The 20,810-nt window shown below is 35.4% G+C and overlaps 1 protein-coding gene across 2 annotated transcripts in view; it reads left to right on the top strand.

Annotated features, from left to right (window-relative positions):
- Positions 1-20,810, top strand: part of DNAAF4 (dynein axonemal assembly factor 4) — a 53,996-nt gene that overhangs the window by 20,218 nt on the left and 12,968 nt on the right. For both annotated transcript variants that reach the window (XM_082733839.1, XM_082733838.1), the window contains exons 4-6: positions 1,826-2,057; positions 14,291-14,436; positions 15,717-15,826. In XM_082733839.1, coding sequence (XP_082589965.1) covers positions 1,826-2,057; positions 14,291-14,436; positions 15,717-15,826 — 488 coding nt within the window. The remainder of the gene's footprint in view (positions 1-1,825; positions 2,058-14,290; positions 14,437-15,716; positions 15,827-20,810) is intronic.

Consider the following 20,810-nt stretch of genomic DNA (forward strand, 5'->3'; position numbering starts at 1 on the left):
AAAGCAAACATATCATTAAACTGGGTGAAGTTGTCATCTTCTTTTAGGTTGTGGCTGCCTCTGGCTAACACTGACAGGTCATCATGCCCTGTCGTCAGGCAATTAAAGTCTGGTTCATTGCCACAGATTCTTCTGGCCCAACCTATTGGCAGCTCACTGGCAACTCTCTGAACTTAGAATATGTAAAAGTTACTTTTGTGCTTAGTTTTGGCCTTATGTGCAATTCTGGGACTATAGGAAACTCCTGTTCAGTAATCTGTGAGGCTTATTTTAAAGTCAGTGTTCCACAGTCCAATTGGAAAATAACAAACACTCTTCCAGAACAGGGTATTAGGTCATGCAGATATTATAGAACAGCTCTTTTTTTTTTTTAAGGTTTTATTTATTTATTTGACAGAGATCACAAGTAGGCTGAGAGGCAGGCAGAGAGAGGGAGGGAAACAGGCTCCCTGCTGAGAGGGAAGCAGGCTCCAATGTGGGGCTCAATCTCAGGACCATGGGACCATGGGACCATGACCCAGGCCGAAGGCAGAGGCTTTAACCCACTGAGCCACTCAGGCACCCCCACAGAACACTTCTTTAGTGCAGTTTCATACCTATGTTTATTTTGTATCCTGAAGTAATTTAGCATCTAGGAAACTTCATCCCAATGTATTATTCTAGAGCTGTGCCAAATGTACTATTTAAATGTAAATTAATTTAAATTTACATCAATGAAACTCAAAAGAAATTTAGCTTTTCAGTCACATCAGCAACATTTTAAGTTCTTAATTAGCCATATGAGGTGAGTGGCTGCTGTGTTGAATAGCACAAAGCATTGCCGTCACTGAGAAAAGTTCTGTTAGACACTGCTTCTCCAGAGGATAGAGGTGAGAATATTTTTGTTACCACAGGAAAGTCAGATACGTAGAGTCAATCATATACACCAACCAGTTGCTCTTTCACATGGTTTTTTCCTTGCCAATAATGAAGGAAGTTTGTGAAAGGGAGAAAAAGTTAGCACACACCTGTACAATGTACTGCTTCCAAATTCATCTGATAACTAGCTTTTCTTGTGGAAGCTTCAAATAACTGCCATTGCAAATGCAGTTGGCAGCAGCATTCAAAGTTCAAACCCACCAGAGACATACTTACTAGTTTATTCTTCCCATTTCCTTTCTTACTATTCCCTCATTCCTTAAGGTGAAGATTGGCGCAACTTCAGTCCCAAGACAAGAGAACACTGGCATAAGTAGAAAGGCAAATGTGGGGGTGCCTGGGTGGCTCAGTGGGTTAAAGCATCTGCCTTCGGCACAGGTCATGATCCCAGGGTCCTGGGATTGAGCCCCGCGTCTGGTGCTCTGTTCAGCCCCGTCTCTCTCTGCCTACTTGTGATTTCTTGTCAAATAAGTAAATAAAATCTAAAAAAAGAAAGAAAGGCAAATGTGTGTGCATGTAAATTTTGGGAGAACTGATTTGATTTTTAGAAAAATTTTTTTTAACCAAGCCTTTAGATATCATTTAATTGAATGCCTGCCCCCATTTTACATGTGAGTAAACTGAGGCTAGAGAAAATGATTGCTCAAGATTTTATTAATCATTAATATTAATCATTATTAATAATTAATTATAATTTATTAATAATTTACTAATAAGTAAATCTGGAACTAAAACCTGTATTCCATACTAAATCATTTACCATTCCCATTTTAAGTTTTTATTCACTACTGCTACAGATACAATGATGAGTTTAGAGGTAAGACTAATTAATTATTATAATAAATTTCTTATTTTTAAAATGTTACTTTTTGCATGTTTCAAGGTTTTATAATTGTAATTTTTATAGATTGAAGAAGAGGAGAGGAAAAAAATAGAAGATATGAAAGAAAATGAACGACTAAAAGCAACTAAAGAGTTGGAAGCCTGGAAAGAATGTCAAAGAAAAGCTGAAGAACAAAAAACAATTCAGAGAGAAGAGAAATTCTGTGAACAAGGAAAGCAAGTTGGAGAAGAGAGAAACAAATTAAAACATAAAAGCCTTACTAGAATTGCAGCATCTAGAAATCTTGCCACAAAAGGTACGATGATTTCTTTGTATTTTCTGGGAAAGTGAGTCCATTACTTTTTTTTCTGTAATCTATTTATAATATTAGGTCATTATTTTGGCATATTGAGAATAAGTACTATAATATAGAGGGTAAGATGAAAGATTTATTTCTTCTTTTAGGAAGTAGTGACATTTTCAAGAGAGAGTGAGCAATGATTCAGATACCAGGGTCCTGAGATCGAGCCCAACGTCTGGCTCCTTGCTCATAGGAGCTTACTTCTCCATCTACCTGCCACTCCCCCTGCTTGTGCTCTCATTCTCTCTCTCTCTCTCTGACAAATAAATAAAATATTTTTTAAAAAAGACATTTTCCTCATATGATTGAGGAACATGAATACTATTACACAAATTTAGTTGTAAGCAAATAGTGGCTCATCTGGCCTTTGATCCTGATGTGTTCAGAAATAGGTGAAAGCACATATTTCTTTATTGAAAGCTAAGAGTTTGATTTTATCTGAATTTAGAATAGTAAATTTTGTTTTGGGAATAGTTAGCATCTTTAGTAATGGAATATTTTGTTGTAAAATCACTTATGTAATAATTATAATTAATAATTATTGGGTGATTTCCATATGCCAGGCCATTATATTGGTTGTATCATGCAGTTGTCACAACACCACTTTGGGATAAGTGCTGCTATTCTTATTTTAGTGGAAATAGGTGTTCAGAAAAGATAAAAGCTATCCAATAAGTAAACCTGTGGGATTTGAACCCACATCTTTGAAACCTATGCTCTAGGCTTTATTACTGTACTCTAGGTCTTTTCTACTGTAAGCTCTCAAGTTCTAGTGTGTTGGAAAGTCAATAAATGAACTTGTGAGTTAGGAACCACGATTATCCCCATTTTCCAGGTGAGGAAAGGCACAGAGAGTCTTACTAGCCCAAAGCAACACTGCTAATAAATGGCAGAGTCAGAATTTGGATGTGGGTGATCAGGCTTTAGAGTAGGTGACCACCACTGTGTTATACTGCTACACAGGTAAGATAGGCAGATTAACCATGTTCATTATCTAATTCATAACATATTTTAGCTGACTGTTTGTATTAGGGAGATGTTTTCACTGAGAAATTTGTTAGGAGAAAAAGTACACAAAATGTATAATCCTGGTTTGGAAAAGTATTACCTTTTAAATGTTTGTTATTGAGCATCCCAAAGCCTTACAGTAATTTTCAAGAATGAATCGGTTTATGCTTAACCAAAGTATTACTAATTATGAAGTAGCAAAACTTCAGAAGTTTTAATTACAGTCCCCTAATATAACACACCCCACTAATTTTGTCTCTTAATGTGAAGCTAGGCATGATTACTTTGCAGGGCAGAGGAATTAAATGTGCTGTGGGCTTCATACTCTTCTGGACCTAGAACTTAAATATTGAGTGGTGTCATTTTGATGAAAGCTGCTTAATATTTTATATTAAGGTGATTTAACAAGCAAAAAATTTGATAAGATTTTATGTGATTTTAAAAATCAACTTAAATGTTTGGAGTTTGGATTATTATACTCTTATTTTTTGCCACATCAATAAGTAAGACTCAATGTATAATAAGAGTATATGTAATGTACTAGATAAGCCACTTTTATATACACTATTATAATAGTATAATAGCTAAGCCACTTTCTATATACAGAATGCAAATGGTGTGGCAGGTGCTGCAGATTTCCTTCTCTCCCTTTCTTTTTTACTAACAGAATCATGGTTTCAGGGAAGGGACAGAAGAAATGTGTTCAGCTAAAAACCTTGCCTTTTAGAAATTTAAATACCAATTGGATATTAGAAGAAATTAAAGAATAATTATATTTTTTCCCTTGAGATGTGATAACGTAATTGTAGTTAGATTTAGAAAGCCCTAATCTCATAGAGAAACCTACTGAGATATTTATGGGTGAAAGTATAGTATTTGATGTCTGAGATTCTCTTCAAAATAATATGGTATGTGAAAGTAGATAGAAATAAAGATGAAGTGATATGGGCCAGGAGTTGATAATAGAAGGCAGGTTATGAATGCATGACAGTTAATTATTCTATTCTGCCTAATTTTATATATGTTTGAAATTTTTTATTATAAAAAATAGGCAACACACTGAAAAAGCGCTTTATCTTGGAACACTGAAAAAATAAAATAAAATTTAAAAAAAAGAAAAAAATTTAAAAAGCACACATTGAGATTTTTACAACGTCATTTTAAATTAGTAAAACAAAACAAAACCAAGCAAATCTCACTTCCCCAAACTCTTGTATAACTAGATGTAACCAGGTGACAAATTTTGAGGAAATGCAAGAAGAAATCTGCTAAAGATTTATAGAAAAGTATTACTCCTTACTGCTTGCTTCTCCTTTCCTTTTCCTACTTAAGATGAAGGTAGGTGCAAAAAATTCATTAGCTATTTGAAAACCACAACGAGGCAAGACATACCCTAAGAATGGTGGAATAGGGGAGAAGAAAGAGCTTGGGACATTAATGACATTAGAAAGATGGTACCTCTGCATTGAATCACCTTTTTTCAAGTTTGTTAAGTGAGAAAATAAATCCATCCTTGGTTAAACAACTATAGTCATGTTTCCACATAGCCTAGAGAATTTTTGACTGATAGAAATGGATAATGGAATTCAAGGTTGGTTTAGCATTTGAAAATGATTCCATGTAATAACTGTACTAACAGAGTAAAGGAAAAAACATATGACCATTTCTCTATTGCAGAAGGCATTTGATAAAACCCAACATCCATTTATGAAAATAATTTCTCAACAAATTAGGAATAGAAAGGTACTTTCTTAACTCTGGTGAGTAAGAGTGTACAAAAAATGTATAGTAAGCTTCATATTTATTGATGAATACTTTGCCTTGCCCTGTAGTTCCAGGAGTAGGCAAGTATGTCCACTTTCACTGTTTTAATTCAACATTATGCTGGAAGTCCTAACCATTACATTAAGACAAGAAGAAATGAGAGGCATAAAGATTAGACAGGAAGAAGTAAAACTGTATTTATTTATAGATGACATGATTGTGTATTTCCTGATAGGGATTTCCTGAGAAATCTGAAGGATAACTGCTAGAACTAATAACTGAATTTAGCAAAGTCTCATGATATAAGGCTATAAAAGTCACTTAAAATTTTATCAGCAGCAAAGAACTGGAAAATTAAACTTTAATTAATTTGTAGTAGCACTAAAAGAGAAAACACGTAGGAATAAATTTAACAAAAGAAATGAAAGACCATATCACTGAAAACTATCAAAAAACTGCTGAGAGATGTTTTAAAGTCCTAAATAAATGTAGTGATACAACATGTTCCTGAGTTGGAAAACTAAATATTGTTAGGATGTCTATTCTTAAATTGATCTGTTGATTCAATGTAAATCCATTAGAAATTCTGGTAAGCTTTTTGTAGAAATTGACAAGTTGATCCTAAAATTTATATGAGAGTGTGAATGACCAAGGATAGTCAAAGGAACTTTTATTTATTTTTTTAAATTTTTTTAAAGATTTTATTTATTTATTTGACAGAGAGTACAAGTAGGCAGAGAGGCAGGCAGAGAGAGAGAGAGGAAGGGAAGCAGTCTCCCTGCTGAGCAGAGAGCCTGCCCAATGTGGGACTCCATCCCAGACCCCCGAGACCATGACCTGAGCCGAAGGCAGTGGCTTAACCCACTGAGCCACCCAGGCGCCCCTCAAAGGAACTTTTAAAAATAAGAGCAGAGATGTAGGGCTCACACTGCCTCATTTGAAGACTTAGCATCAAGCTACCATAATCAAGACAAGATGGAATTGGTGAAAGGACAAGGATAAGTTCAAAACAACAGAGTACAGGGACCAGAAATGAATCTATACAAGTATGGTTCGGTGATTTTAATGAAAGGTAACAAGGTAATTCAATGGGGGAAAGGAACGGGTCAGGATATATTTATGGAAACAAGTGAAAGTAGACTCTTGCCTCACTACACAATGAGACAGTTATGTACATATGTACATAATACATATGTAAGAAGACAATCCAGTAAACAATTGCATGGAAGATATGAATGCTCTTGTCGCAGTGGAAGACATGAACAACCAACAGACACATAAGATGATGTTCAATGTTATTTGTTAGTAGGGAAATTAAAACCACAGTGAGATACAGTCCATAGTACATATGCATTAAAATGACTAAAACTGGATGCCTGGGTGGCTCAGCCAGTTAAGCGTCTGCCTTCAGCTCAGGTCATGATCTGAGGGTCCTGGGTTCAAGTCCCACATCAGGCTCCTTGCTCAGCTGGGTGCCTGCTTCTCCCTCTTCTCTGCTGCTCATCCTACTTGTGCTCTTTCTCTCTCACAAATAGATAATTAAAACCTTTAAAAAAATAAAATGATAAAACAGAAAACTAAAGATCATCAGCACAATTGTTGTTGAGGATATGCTGCGAGTATACACTGATAGTAGAAATGTAAAATGGTACAACGACTTTGCAAGAGTGTTTGGCTCTTCCCTTGAAAGTTGAGTATGCACTTATCATATAACTCAGTCTTTCTTGTCTTCAGTATTTATACATGAGAGATGTATTCACCTGAAGACTTGTATTCAAATATTCATGGCAACCTCATTCGTAATAGTGAGTAACTGGAAATGATGCTCATCACTAGATGAGTGAATAAACAAATTCTCATAGATTCATAAAGTGAAATATTACTCTGCAATAAATGAGACTGCAACAGAAATTCTAGAAAATACCGACCATTTTATAATGACTGAGAGTGTATCAATTGTTATCTGGGACGAGAAATAAAAGGAAGGGACTATAGGGGACTCTTAGAAGTGATAGAAATTTTCCATTTTCATTATGATTATAATTTCATGGGTACACACATCTATCAGAACTCATTGAATTAATGTACTTTAAAATGAGTACAGTTTATTTTTTTTAAAGATTTATTTAAGAGAGAAAGCGCAAGCACATGCATGTATGGGAGTGCTGGGGGAGGGGCAGGGAGGGAGAGGAAGAAAATCTCAGGTAGACTCCCTACTGAGTATGGAGCCCAACATGAGGCTTTATCGCAAGACCCTGAGATCATGACCTGAGTGGAAACAGAGTTGGACATCTAACTAACTGAGGCACCCAGTGCCCCATTTTATTTCATGTACATTTTATTGTACATGAATTATTTCTTTGTTAAACTGAATAAAGTTTATTGGGAATACTTTTAGGCAGAACAGCATCAAAATGCATATAATATCTTCAGGTTCTTATATTTCCACAGTTAATGCTTAAGGCCAGCCGTAATGAAGCCGATTTTGAAGGTCCTGGCCCTTGTACTATTGTGTATATTTATAGGAGACTGGGAAAGAGGAATCATTGAGCATATAATTAATTAAGTATAGGGTCTTCTGTATCTTGTTAGAAATTCAGTTACTAGTACCAGCCTATTCTGTTGAAGTACTTTTGACTTGCTTACGAAGCTACTAAAAGCATGGTAGATGGATAAATGAAATTTTAGGCCATGTGGATTTGTCCTTCTTCAGCTTAGAAGAACTAGGTACTCCTAAAGGTAGGGGCAAATGTAAGTCTGGAAAAAAAGAAAAAGGATGGATTGAAAGTGTGTAAATAGAGTTTCACTACCAGATTTCCAGATCATGACAGAAGATGGAGGGTTTACTTTGTGCATATTTGAAGACTACAGATTCTGCTCTGAAAATTGATAGAGCGAAAGTCAACATTGTGTAAATCTAAATACCGGTCCGAGGGATCTCTTCCAGCCCTCCTCTACCCTTAGCTCTTGCATATATGCATTTACAAGCCCAGTGCACCTGGGGTGCAGATTAGAGAATTCTTCCATAGGGAAACTAATGAGTGTAGGATGAAAAAATCCTGACATCTGAAATGGCCCAGATGGTTTTCCCTGCTGAAGCTTACCAGTCAACAGATTTCAGACTTATGTACATAGAACTTCAGTCAGAATTTTTATACTTTTATAGGAGGAGATAGGCAAGATATAGAAACTTTGAACAACCAAGTAATAGAAGAACAGAAGAAAACTTAATTGTAACATGTCTTCAGAAAGATGAAGACATATTTAAGACATATTTTAATAATTTAAGACATTTAATCATTTAAGACGTATTTTAATCATTAAGAACAAGAGGCTATAGTAAGGAATATTAAGAGAATAAAACAGTTTGGAAATTTAAAATGCAATAAAAATTATAAATTTAATCAAATGGTTGGAATATGGTTTCTAAGTTTTTCAGAAAGTAGAAAAAAGGGACAAAAAAATTTTAAATAGAAAAGATTAAATAATCAGAGTATCCATCCTGGATGTTCAACATTCAATAGGGGTATAAGAAAGAGGGTGGGAGAGACAGAAGAGAGGAAATAATATATATTTTTTAAGATTTTATTTATTTATTTGAGAGAGAGACAGTGAGAGAGAACATGAGCGAGGAGGTCAGAGGGAGAAGCAGACTCCCCATGGAGCTGGGAGCCCGATGTGGGACTCGATCCCGGGACTCCAGGATCATGACCTGAGCTGAAGGCAGTCGTCCAACCAACTGAGCCACCCAGGCGCCCGGAAATAATATTTTTAATGTTGCAAAACTTCTGAAAACTTAAATGAATTTCCACATTGAAAGAGTCTATCATGTCCAGCACGGCAGATTTTATAGTATTCATGCCAAAAACACACGAAATTTCAGACACTTTATATTTTATTCTTTCTCTTTTTTAGAGAGAACAAGAGCACATGAGCCAGGGGTGGGGCAGAGGGAGAGAGAGAATCTTAAGTAGGCTCCACACCCCCCTCAGAGCCTTATGTGAGGCTCGATCTCATAATGCTGAGATCATGACCTGAGCCAAAAATCAAGAGTTGGATGCTTAACTGACTGAGCTATGCAAGCTTCCCTCAGCACACTTTTGGCAGAGATCAAGAAAGTTCCCAGAGAAGAGAAACAGATCATGCACAAAGGACTGGGAATGTTAGCATCTGTCCTCTTAACCTCAGCACTGGAATCCTGAAACATGGGTCAGTGCCTTCAAAATTCTGAGTGAAAATAATTTTCAGTGTGAAATTCTATACCCAGCTTAATAATCAAGTGTGAAGCAGAATACAGACTTTTCAGATATGCAAAGTCTTAACAATATTTATGGCTCAGTATGCTGGGAATTGTACCTTTTTTCTTTTTTTATTCTTCAAAATAATTTAGTTCGCTATGAAATATCTGGTGTTCAAAGGTTTAGTTAAACTACCCCTAAAATGCCTGGGCATGGAGTATTTTATAGAGGTACATTAGTTTCTTTAGGTTTTCTCTGTTCTTTGTCCAACTTGTTTTCATTAATTTTGGAATATTTTAATACATGCATGTTAAGTTAAATTTTTTTGTCTTAGAGTATGTTAATACATTCACAAGTCTTAGAATCTTGTGTTTTTGTTGTTTTTTAGTTGCAAATATTTTGTAACTCATCATCATTTTTTCCCTTGGCCCTTGAATTTGTAGGGAGGTTTTTTTTTTTTTTTTTGGTGGGTTTTTTGTTTTGTTTTGTTTTTTGTTTCATTTTGTTTTGTTTTTAGTTTTGAAATATATAAAATGGGAATGACTATAGTTCTCATATTTAAAATTTCCTGTATCATCATGTTACAGGTGTGTTTCTAGATTTTAGTTTATGGTGTGTATTTGTGTTTATCCTAAGGCTTTCTTTTAATAAGCTATGGGCCACTTAGATTTATTATTATAAATAAAATGTATCCTAATGTCTTAGGATATTCTTCTACTATCTTACTTCATAGTGTATATTTACTAGACTTTCTTGTTAGTTCTTTCTTCTATTTTTCTGCCTTGGATTTAAAAAATGTTCTTGATTACTCCTTTCTACTAATTTGAAAGGTATGTATTCTATTTTTGTTCTTTGAATGATTAATATTAAATTTTTTGTATCTGTTTTGGTACATAGATATAATTCTTATTATTTTAACATACATATTAAACAAAGATTAAGGTTAATCTTTACCACTCCTGTAAATATTACAAGGAAGTTTAGTGTGTAAGGTCCAGTGATACCCATCTTCTATTAAATTGTCTAAACATTTTAGTCCAGTTTTTTGGAGGGAAGGGAGATCAGTTGACTTGACTTTACTTTTTATTTTTTTTATTTTTAAAGATATTTTTTATTTATTTGACAGAGAGAAAGAGAGAGAGAGAGAGGTCACAAGTAGGCAGAGAGGCAGGCAGAGAGAGAGGAGGAAGCAGACTCCCTACTGAGCAGAGAGCCCAATGCGGGGCTCGATCCCAGGACCCTGGGATCATGACCTGAGCCGAAGGCAGAGGCTTTAACCCACTGAGCCACCCAGGTGCCCCAACTTCACTTTATTTTTAAATCCCAAATTTAGTCATCACTGTTAGTATGGCTTTTTTCCCCACTATACAGTCATTACTGTTTAGACTGATGCATATTTATGGATTTTTAATTTGTCTTTGCTTCTTTGTGTTTTACATCTGTGGGTTAAATTGCCTTCCTTTTACAAATAAATCCTTTAGTAGTTCTTTAATGAAGATTTGTAGGGCGTTCAATTCAGTTATTATCTTTATCTTGTGCTTGTTGTTGAAGGATGGTTTGCGTGGTTGTAGAATTCCTCATTGATAGTTATTTTCCATCAGTAATGTGAAGGTATTTTTCTATTGCCTTTTGCCCTCTAATGTTGCTGAAGTCTGCTCTTGATCTAACTATTGAACCTTTATAAGTTAACCCATGCTTTGTCTCTGGTTGCTTTAAAATTCTTCACTTTGATGTACTTTGATTTTATTAGTCTCTGTGCAGTTTTTAATTTTTTTGCTTCATAAAGTCAGAACATGGAATATACTTTTAGTCAAAGAACTTATGTTTTCAGTAAAGTTCTGGGAACTTTTAAGCTATTGTCTTCCTCTGTTCTCTGTATTTCTTGACCACATTCTATATATTATCTTCAGATCTCTTCTAGTTTGCAAATTTTCTTCAACTATGCTTAATGTACTGTTAAACTTATACTAAAGGTTTTAAATTTCAGCAGCAATATTTTTCATTTTGGAAGTTCCATCTGGTTTGTTGTTGTTGTTGTTGTTGTTGTTAATTCTTTTGTCACTAGTTTCTTCATTTTTCATTATGGATTTGTCTTGTCTCTGCTCTTTAAATAAACGTGTTTGAAATTATTTTATCTCTTTCAGATTGTTCTGTTTTTTCAAATTCTTAAGAAGCCATACCTCCTGTTTTTTGTGTCTGCTTACTGTCTTTTATACTGCATTGTTTTCTCATGTAATTTATAGTTTTTGATTGTGTGTCCCTCTTCTGCAAGGTTTTTTTTTTTTTTAATGGGTATATATTAAAAAATCCTCAGGTGTTTTATGGTGTGTGGAAGTAAGAATTGCTCACGAGGAATACCTAGAGTTTTGATTTCTCACAGGAGATATTTTTTTCTCCTCCTGTCCAAAGCCCCAGGAAGAATAAGCTTCACTTTCCTGGACCAGTGGACAGTGATTTTATAAATGTTCTTTTCACTAAGAGAGAAGCCCTTCTAAGCTTCTAGGTTCATTTTCAGCTTCCTACCTCTGTAACTGTATCAGCCTTAAATTTCCAGCCTTTTGCCTTTATATATGTATTTTAGATATAGATCTAAATATCTTTCCAAACAGCTTTCTGTCAGCTTTTAGATTACACCAGCTATAAATCACTGATTAAGACTTTTTCTTTGCTTACTTTTTAAACTGAATTGTATATTTAAAACTTTATTTATTTTCTATATTTTATCAAGCATTTTATGTGTTTATTGCATTTTTTTTTAAAGATTTTATTTATTTATTTGACAGAGATAGATCACAGTAGGTAGAGAGGCAGGCAGAGAGAGGGGAAGGGAAGGAAGCAGGCCCCTGCTGAGCGGAGAGCCCGATGCGGGACTCGATCCCAGGACCCTGAGATCATGACCTGAGCCGAAGGCAGCGGCTTAACCCACTGAGCCACCCAGGCGCCCCTGTTTATTGCATTTTATCTAGAGATTGTAAAAAGTTTTAAAAACTTGATCTTGTGTTTCTAGAAACCTGTGCTAATTTATTTTTATTTTATGTTTTACTACTTGTCTTATTCTACAGTAAGGGTTTGGAAGCTAGATACCCTATTTTTAATGTAACTGGTTGTTATGTTAATGTTTTTCATGAACATTTAAAAACATTTGTTTATTTTAGCAAAATTAATAAGAAAATAAAAAAATTTTTAAAGATTTTATTTATTTGGGACACCTGGGTGTCTCAGTCGGTTAGGCTGCTGCCTTCAGTTCAGGTCATGATCCCAGAGTCCGGGAATCGAGTCCCGCATCCTGCTCCTTGCTCGGCAGGGAACCTGCTTCTCTCTCTGCCTCTGCCTGCTTGTGCGCTCTCTCTCTTTCTCTCTCTCTGATAAATAAGTAAAGAAAATCTTTAAAAAAAAAAGATTTTCTTTATTTATTTGAGAGAGAGAGAGGGATAGTATAGAGGGAAAGGGAGAGGGAGAAGCAGACTTCCCACTAAGCAGAGAGCCTGATGCAGGACTTGATCCCAGAAACCTGAGATCGTGACCTGAGCTGAAGGCAGATGCTTAACCCACCCAAGAAAATAAATTTTTAATTCCTCATTATGGAAATAGTGCTTATTCCCTTCATGTTCCGTATACTAGTAATCATTAGTATAGTAATCTAAAGTTATATACTTCATTTTTACTTTTTCTGTTTTCCTTCTGTTACACTAACATTTAAGAATCTTATTCACAACATTTTTAGTGTGTTCTCCACTGTATAGAAAACTAATTCTTTTTATTTTTACCTTAGTTTCCTCACTCCTGGGTTCTTAGTTTCATTTTTCCATGTTCTGGAACATTGGTTTGATTAATTTATTTGGAAAAGATGGCTAAAGTAGTATATTTACTTAGTTCTTAGATATCTAGGAGTATCTTTTGCCTTTATAAGTAAGCAGCAGTTTACTTGGATATAAAATTCTTGGGACATTGTATTTGGTAGGTGAAAGCTAGTTGTGGTAATGAGATCCAAAATTACAGATCAAATGAGACAGAAATTTAGTTCTCCATAATCCAATACTTGTTATGTAACAGTGACCCATGTCGGCTTGATAAATGACTTCATACAAGGCCATCCAGGCTGGCAGTGCCATCTCTGTCATCATACCATTTGACTTCCATCTCTGGATGCCAAGGTTGGCAGTGTGTTTTAGCCACTGGGAAGAAGGTAAGAGGAGTCCACAGCAAGCAGATGTACCTATAAAATGATCCATTGCATACATCACTTCTATTCACATTTTGTTGCCTCAGATTTGGCATATAATCACATCTAATCTCAAGGGAGTCTGGGTTATGTAGATTCTAGCCTGACAATAGTCATATGCCTAGTTTAGAACTCAAATTCTATCTCTAAAAGGAAGAGGGAAGAATGGATAGAATACTGGAAGATAGATGTCTCAACCACAGACATCCAGAAAATTTGCACTCAAATTTTGTTTCAGTCCTTATTTTTTCCTCCTTTTTGTATGTATTCATTTTATATCAAGGATATTACTCTTGTATTTGTGGAAAATCTGGTTTTTTTAAAGTTTCGATATTGCCTTTTAAATCTGTGTATCATATTTTTTGTACTTTTTCAATTTTTAAACTTACCCTTCCTTTTAATTCATATATTTTATATTCTAACACATAGATTTATTCTAATTATATTCTAACACATAGAACACATTGATTTCTTCTCTTATATTGGCTTAACCATTATTACATCAAACTATCTTTAGCTTTTCATTATTACTCTTTGCCTATTCTCATTAACAATTTCTTACGGCTGAAAAATTTTTATACTGCCACAAGGAAGCTTATAGAAGATACTGCTATAGGAGCTTAAGGGAAATAGAGGTAGTATTGGTAGTGACAGCTTTCTAAACTGGATGTAGAAATACTCAGAGTGCCCTTCCCTAGAGTGAATGTAAATTAAACCACTGTGTGTTTTAGCAAAGAGAATCCTAGAAAAGTAGCTGGGGTCATTGATTAAAGAAGAGATAACTAGCTGCCACACTTTCGATGATGGGATTTTATATTCCTTCTAGTAGAAGTTATCTTTGGTTTATTTGTGTAGGATTTTAGAGGTAGCTTTGATGTGTAATTACTTTAAGTCAGTTTGATTGTTACCTAGAAAATGAGAGGAAGATAACTCACTTGTTAATATTGCTTTTCAAGGAAGAAATTCAGAAAATATATTTTTGGAGAAGTTAAAGGAAGACAGTATTCCTGGTCCTCGCTCTGTTGGCAGTATTAAAATCAGCTTTACCCCTAGAGTATTTCCAACTGCTCTCCGAGAATCACAAGTAGCAGAAGAAGAAGAGGTAGATATGCTTGTTGTTAGTTACAGTGATCACAAATGAGAATGCTTTATTTTTTATTTCATCTATTACTGTTATACTTGCCACATAATTTATGAAATACATCATTTGCATATTAGATTTGTAAACTTGTGTTTTGGTAAGGGATCCATATGTGTTTGGTAAGGGATTTGGACATTTTTGTTAATATATTTTTACAACTAATTATTATTATCATCAGGTATTTCTAATGTGACTTTCTAGACTATCTCTCATTCATTTATAAATTCCTGGGCCCTGGAATTTTGAATGTTATATCTTTAGTTATATAAGCACTAAGAACTGCGTTTTTTTACTACAAGATATTAGTTGTCGCCTCTCACAATTGAAAAGTTGTGGAAGTAATTGAAGATCCTTAAGACATGACAATTTATAAATATTAACTATTTGGGGAGCACCTGGGTGGCTCAGTCAGTTAAGTGTCTGCCTTCGGCTCAAGTCATGATCTTGGGGTCCAAGGATTGAGCCCTGAGTAAGGCTCTCTATTCAACAGGGAGTCTGCTTCTCTCTCTCCCTCTATAATCTCTCTCTCTCAAATAAATAAAATCTTTAAAAAATATTAACTATTTTCTTATTATTGAATAATAAATTCTGAATTTTATTATTTGTAAAATTATATCTAGAACTATAAAATTATAATTATTTAAGTCATTTATATTTTTCATTATAGAAAAGCAAATATATTATAAACAAGAAAAGTAAAATAATAATCACATGAACTCCCAGAAATCGGTGTGAAATTTGGATTTGAAATTTTTATACATCTGATCTTTACCAGCTATTAATGTTCAACTGAAAAGGCTAAAAACTGGAAGTTTAAAATCACATTATCAAATAGTATATTAGTTTACTCAGGCTGCTATAACAAAATACCTTGGACTGGGTGGCTTAAACAACAGACATTTCTCAAAGTTCTGGAGGCTGGAAATTCCAAGATCAGGTACAGGGAGTGGAGGAATGAGAGTTGTGCTCTGGTCTTTCCCTCTTCTTAGAAGGACACTAATCTCATCATGGGGACCCCAACTTCATGGCCTCATCCAAATCAAATTACCTCCCAAAAGTCCTGCTTCTAAACACCATCACATTGGGATTAGGGCTTTATCATATGAATTTTGGGAGATACAAACATTCAGTCCATAACAAATAGTATTCCATCTCATGGTAGAAGCTGAGAAATCTCAAAGTAGCTGTTAATAAAAATAAAACTTTTGTATCCTTCATTAGACTTTATCCTCTGATTTCAGTGGTTACACAAACAAGCAGAGGCACGAAGAGCACTGAATACTGATATTCCTGAACTTTCTGATTTAAAAGAAGAAGAAAAGAACCCAGAATGGCTGAAGGACAAAGGAAAGTAAGTTGCTTGAACTCAGGCTATGAGGTTTATAATAAATTAGGTATACATTAGTACTTACTACATCTTCAAGGTATCTTCATATATGTGCCTGTGTGTGTGTGTGTGTGTTGTTGGGCAAAGATAATGCAAATAAATAAGTTAGGCAGGGCTTCCTTATTTAAAAGTCAGATCATATAACAAGGCTCATATTTATATTTGTTTTTGTATTTAAATGTCACAGAAATGGAATGTATGACATCTTTTGGTGTACTTATTAAAATCTCTTTTATTTTTTTTAAATATATATATTTTAAATTTTATTTGTTTATTTGACAGAGAGAGAGAGAGAGATCACAAGTAGGCTGAGAGGCAGGCAGAGAGAGAGGGGGAAACAGGCTCCCCACTGAGCAGAGAGCCCGATGCAGGGCTTGATGCAGGGCTCAATCCCAGGACCCTGAGATCATGACCCGAGCCGAAGGCAGAGGCTTAACTCACTGAGCCATCCAGGCGCCCCTTAAAATCCCTTTTAAAATCACTTACATTTAGCATAAGTTCTTCCTAATCTCTCTCTCAGAAATGTGTTTTTTAGGGGCACCTGGGTGGCTCAGTCAGTTGAGTTTCCGAATCTTGATTTGGGCTCTGATCATGAACTCAGGGCTGTGAGATGGAGCCCTGTGTTGGGCTCCTCCTATGAAGTCTGCTTAAGATTCTTTTTCTTCTTGGGGTGCCTGGGTGGCTCAATGGGTTAAAGATTCTTTTTCTTCTTCTCCCTGTGCTCCTCCTTACTTAAAAACAAACAAACAAACAAAAACAACAACAAAATCACAATTCCCTCTCTTAAAAAAAAAGAAATATGTTTTTTAGAAATTAGAGTTTCTTTGATTATTCATTTCCATCTTCAAAAGATTACCAAATTATCTTATAAATTATCATTTTATATGCAGGAAATCCTTTCATTTATTTACTTATTGCTCTGTGTGAATATTTTATACAATTATTTTTTTTTAAGATTTTATTTATTTATTTGATAGAGAGAGAAAGAGATCACAAGTAGGCAGAGAGGCTGGTAGAGAGAGGTGGGGGTCGGGGAAGCAGGCTCCCTGTTGAGCAGAAAGCCTGATGTGGGGCTCGATCCCAGGACCCTGAGATCATGACCTGAGCCGAAGGCAGAGGCTTAACCCACTGAGCCCCTATTTTATACAATTATTAAAAACAGTGAATTAAAAAAAAAAACAAAAAAAACCCCAGTGAATTTTGATACATTATGAATGGCAATTTGAATTCATATTTTGAGGCCTTTGTAGATGCCTATCTTTAGGTTTTCATTATTACTAATGAAACTATCTTTAAACTATCTTTAGCTTTTCATTATTACTCTTTGCCTATTCTCATTAGATGTAACTTGTTATATTTCATTATATAGGCTTTTATATTATATTTCTATTGTTGCCATAACAATCTACCATAAACTTAGTGGCTTAAAATATCACAAATTTATTATCTTACAGTTTTAGAAGTCAGAAGCTCAAAATGGGTTTCACTGGGCTAAAATCAAAGTATCAGTTGTGTTCCTTCTAGAGCCTGTAGGGAAGAATCTGTTTTCTTTTGTTTTCTAGTTTGTAGTCTGCCTATATTCCTTGGCTTCATGGTCTCGGGGTCCTGGGATCGAGCCCCACATCGGGCTTTCCGCTCAGCGGGGAACCTGCTTCCTTCTCTCTCTGCTTGCCTCTGTGCCTACTTGTGATCTGTCTGTCAAATAAAAATAAAAAAATAAAAAAAAATGAGAAGAGGGTACTTACCTTTAAAGGGAGGAAGGTAGGTTCAGAAAAAGCTTCATAGAGAATATAGCACCTGAGCTCCTTTTAATGATAAGTAGGAGTTTCAAGAGAAAAGGAAAGAAAGACATTCATTTCAAATAGTGAGATAATGTGAACAAAAGCTCAAAAGACAAGAAATAGTGTGGACAGGAACTATGTGTAGTTTATTTTTTACTAAAACATAAAATTTGAGGCTATGAGTAATGACAACTGAACCTAGAGAAATCAGCAGGGGCCTCGTTTACTTGGTTAAGATTCTTTTTTTAAATTTATTTTTTAAATTGAGTATAATTAACACATAGTGTTATATTAGTTTCAGGTGTACAGTATAACTATTCAACATTTCTATATGTTACTCAGTGCTCATCACAATAAGATTATTTTTAATCACCTTCATCTATTTCACCCACCTGCCCTACCCACCTCTCCTCTGACAGCTACCAGTTTGTTCACTGTATTTAAGAATCTGCCTTTTTTTAAGATTTTATTCTGTACTTTGAGGGGGGAAAATGTTGCAGAAAACATGGCGAAGGCCTTAAACTGCCTTTACTAGAGATGTTGTTGTAGGGGTGAAGAGGAGGGCAACTTGAGAACTATTTAAGAGGCAGAACTTCTTGTTTGATTTTTGGGGAGTAAGATGAAGGAGTCCCCAGTTTCTAGCTTGAATGATTGATTGCATAATGCCACCAGCTAAATTAGAGAGTACAAGACGAGGGGCTAGTCAGGAGAAAATGGGGGTTAAGTTCAGTTTTTAATATGTTGAGTTTAAGATGTCTCTGGGCCAGTCTGGATGACACTGTCCAGCAAGTCTGAACCTAGAGGAGAAGCCAACACTATGGAAATAGATTTGGAGGTTATCAGCATTTATATTGTAGTTCAATTTAGAAAAGTGAAAAAGGAGCTGAGATAGGCAGTGTGCAGACCAGGAAAGTAGTGGCCTGAGGATAGACACTCCATGAGCTAGCTACCAAAGTTTGAAGATTTTGCAAAAGAAGGTAGTACACAAAATACTCCAGAAGCTAATGGAGTAGAACTTCTAAAGAATTTTTGTGTTGTTTCCTTAAGAATATAAAAGATTGGATAGCTTTGGAGACAAGAGAAAGAAGAAATGATTGAAATCTCTCAGAGCAGAGTGGAGAAAATTGATTGAAAGCCAAGAATAGATGGATTGTCTTGGTTTTGTTTTCCTTTTCCTCTTTTTAAAAGTTTCATTCAGGGACGCCTGGGTGGCTCAGTGGTTTGGGCTGCTGCCTTCGGCTCGGGTCATGATCTCAGGGTCCTGGGATCGAGCCCTGCATCAAGCTCTCTGCTCCGCAGGAAGCCTGCTTCTCTCTCTCTCTCTCTGCCTGCCTCTCTGCCTACTTGTGATCTCTGTCTGTCAAATAAATAAATAAAATCTTTTAAAAAAAAAAGTTTCATTCATTTTTAAATTTTATAATAACAAATATTTTGGGGGGAAGAAATTTACACAGCACATATTAAATGAAAGTCTCTCTTTTTCACCCATTCTTCTTGGCCAACTGCTTGCCCTGCCCTCGAGCTCTAACATTCTAACTCATTTCTTTAATTGCATTTGCTTATCTCTAAACTGCCGTTGTTGGGATCACAGTTAATATGTTCATAACTTGTGATGGTTTACAAGAGCTTTTGTGTATTTATATTATCTCATTAATTCCTCATAACTATAGTTGGGTAGGACCTACTCCTTTTGCACTATTTAACAAATGCTTATTGAGAAACTAGCAGCTGTACACAAAATAGCTCACTTAATTCCTATAACAGTGTGACTAGTTGGATATTATTGTTTTTATCCTCTTCTTACAAACATGGAAAACAAGGGTAGAGAGGCTAAGAAAATATGGCTAAGGTGATGGTTAATGAATAAAACCAGGATTCAATTCCAGGTCAGTATGATTAAAAGCTTGTATTCTAACTACTGCTGTATACTTTTCACAGATGAAAAAAATCTACTTCCTGTCCCTTCATTCCAATTGTGAAGGCAGTCTAAGTAGTTTGGTTATGAATTGCTCCTCCTTACAATCTGAAAATGCTGAAGTGAGCAAAGCTGACTGGGCTGTCCTGTTGGATTGATTACTTTGCTCTAGAAAATGTTGACAGATTGACTTGGAATAGATAGAGATACTTCATTTTCTGAAATTGGAGGAAAGAAAGTGAAGACAAATATGGATCTAGATAAGAGAAATTGGTGAATACTGTTGGCCCTGCCAGGTTGGAGAACATGAATTTATAGAGATGTCAGTACAGCTGTGTGATTTAGTATTTTGAATTCAAGAATAGATCTATGGGCCAGAGTGAGAGTTTTAACTGACAAGTACAGTAAAAGACTAGTAGTGCAAGGGACCAGATTGCTCATGGAAAAATAGCTCAGATGTTTATCCTTGAAGTCCAGGATGAGTTAGAAAGGAAGAAACGCCATGAAGGACACATTGGACTAAGAGAAAATGGAGCAATTAAGAAGTTAAAGGGTATTTTAAGGTTGAAGATTAAAGGGAAATTTAGTAGACTAGAAATTTCTGATTAGTGGCTGGGATTCTAGAGTTTGATATTTCTAAGGTAGTGTAGTTCAAGTGATGATGGAGGCCAATACGTGATCCTGGGAGTGGGTAGCAAAAATATTGTTGAAAGAAAGATATGCTGAGTTAAGGAGTGCTATGTATTTCAAGAATAAATTGATAAATGGGTCATATACATAATAGAATCCTCTGGAGTCATGGCAGAAGTTGGGATAGAGACAGATGCTGGGAACCAGGTTTCAAAGTCCTGAATGAATATGAGAAGAGTGATTTTAAAAAGCCAGTAGATGACTGTGACTAGAAGGCTATAGGGCAAAGATGTTAGTAGTTCCAAAGGATAAGGACAAAGAGAGCCTAGACAATGCCCGTCCCACCCCCTTAAGTCCCTGATGTGGGGAGTTGAGGGAGGGGTATTTAGTGGAGAGAGTGGTAGAGATTAATACTGCCTTCAGGGCAGAGCCAGGTTTATTTTAGAAAGGATTTTGTGGAAAAGTTGAGGCTATAGGGAGGGACTGGGAGGTGGAATCTTATGGTAGAACTAAGAATAAGAAAGTACAAAAGAGAGCACCTGCCTGGCTCAGCTGGTAGAGCAGGGACTCTTGATTTCAGAATCTTGAGTTCAAGCTCCACAGTGGGAATGGGGATTACTTA

This window comes from Mustela nivalis, assembly GCF_964662115.1.
Source record: "Mustela nivalis genome assembly, chromosome: 6".
Lineage (NCBI taxonomy): Eukaryota > Metazoa > Chordata > Mammalia > Carnivora > Mustelidae > Mustela > Mustela nivalis.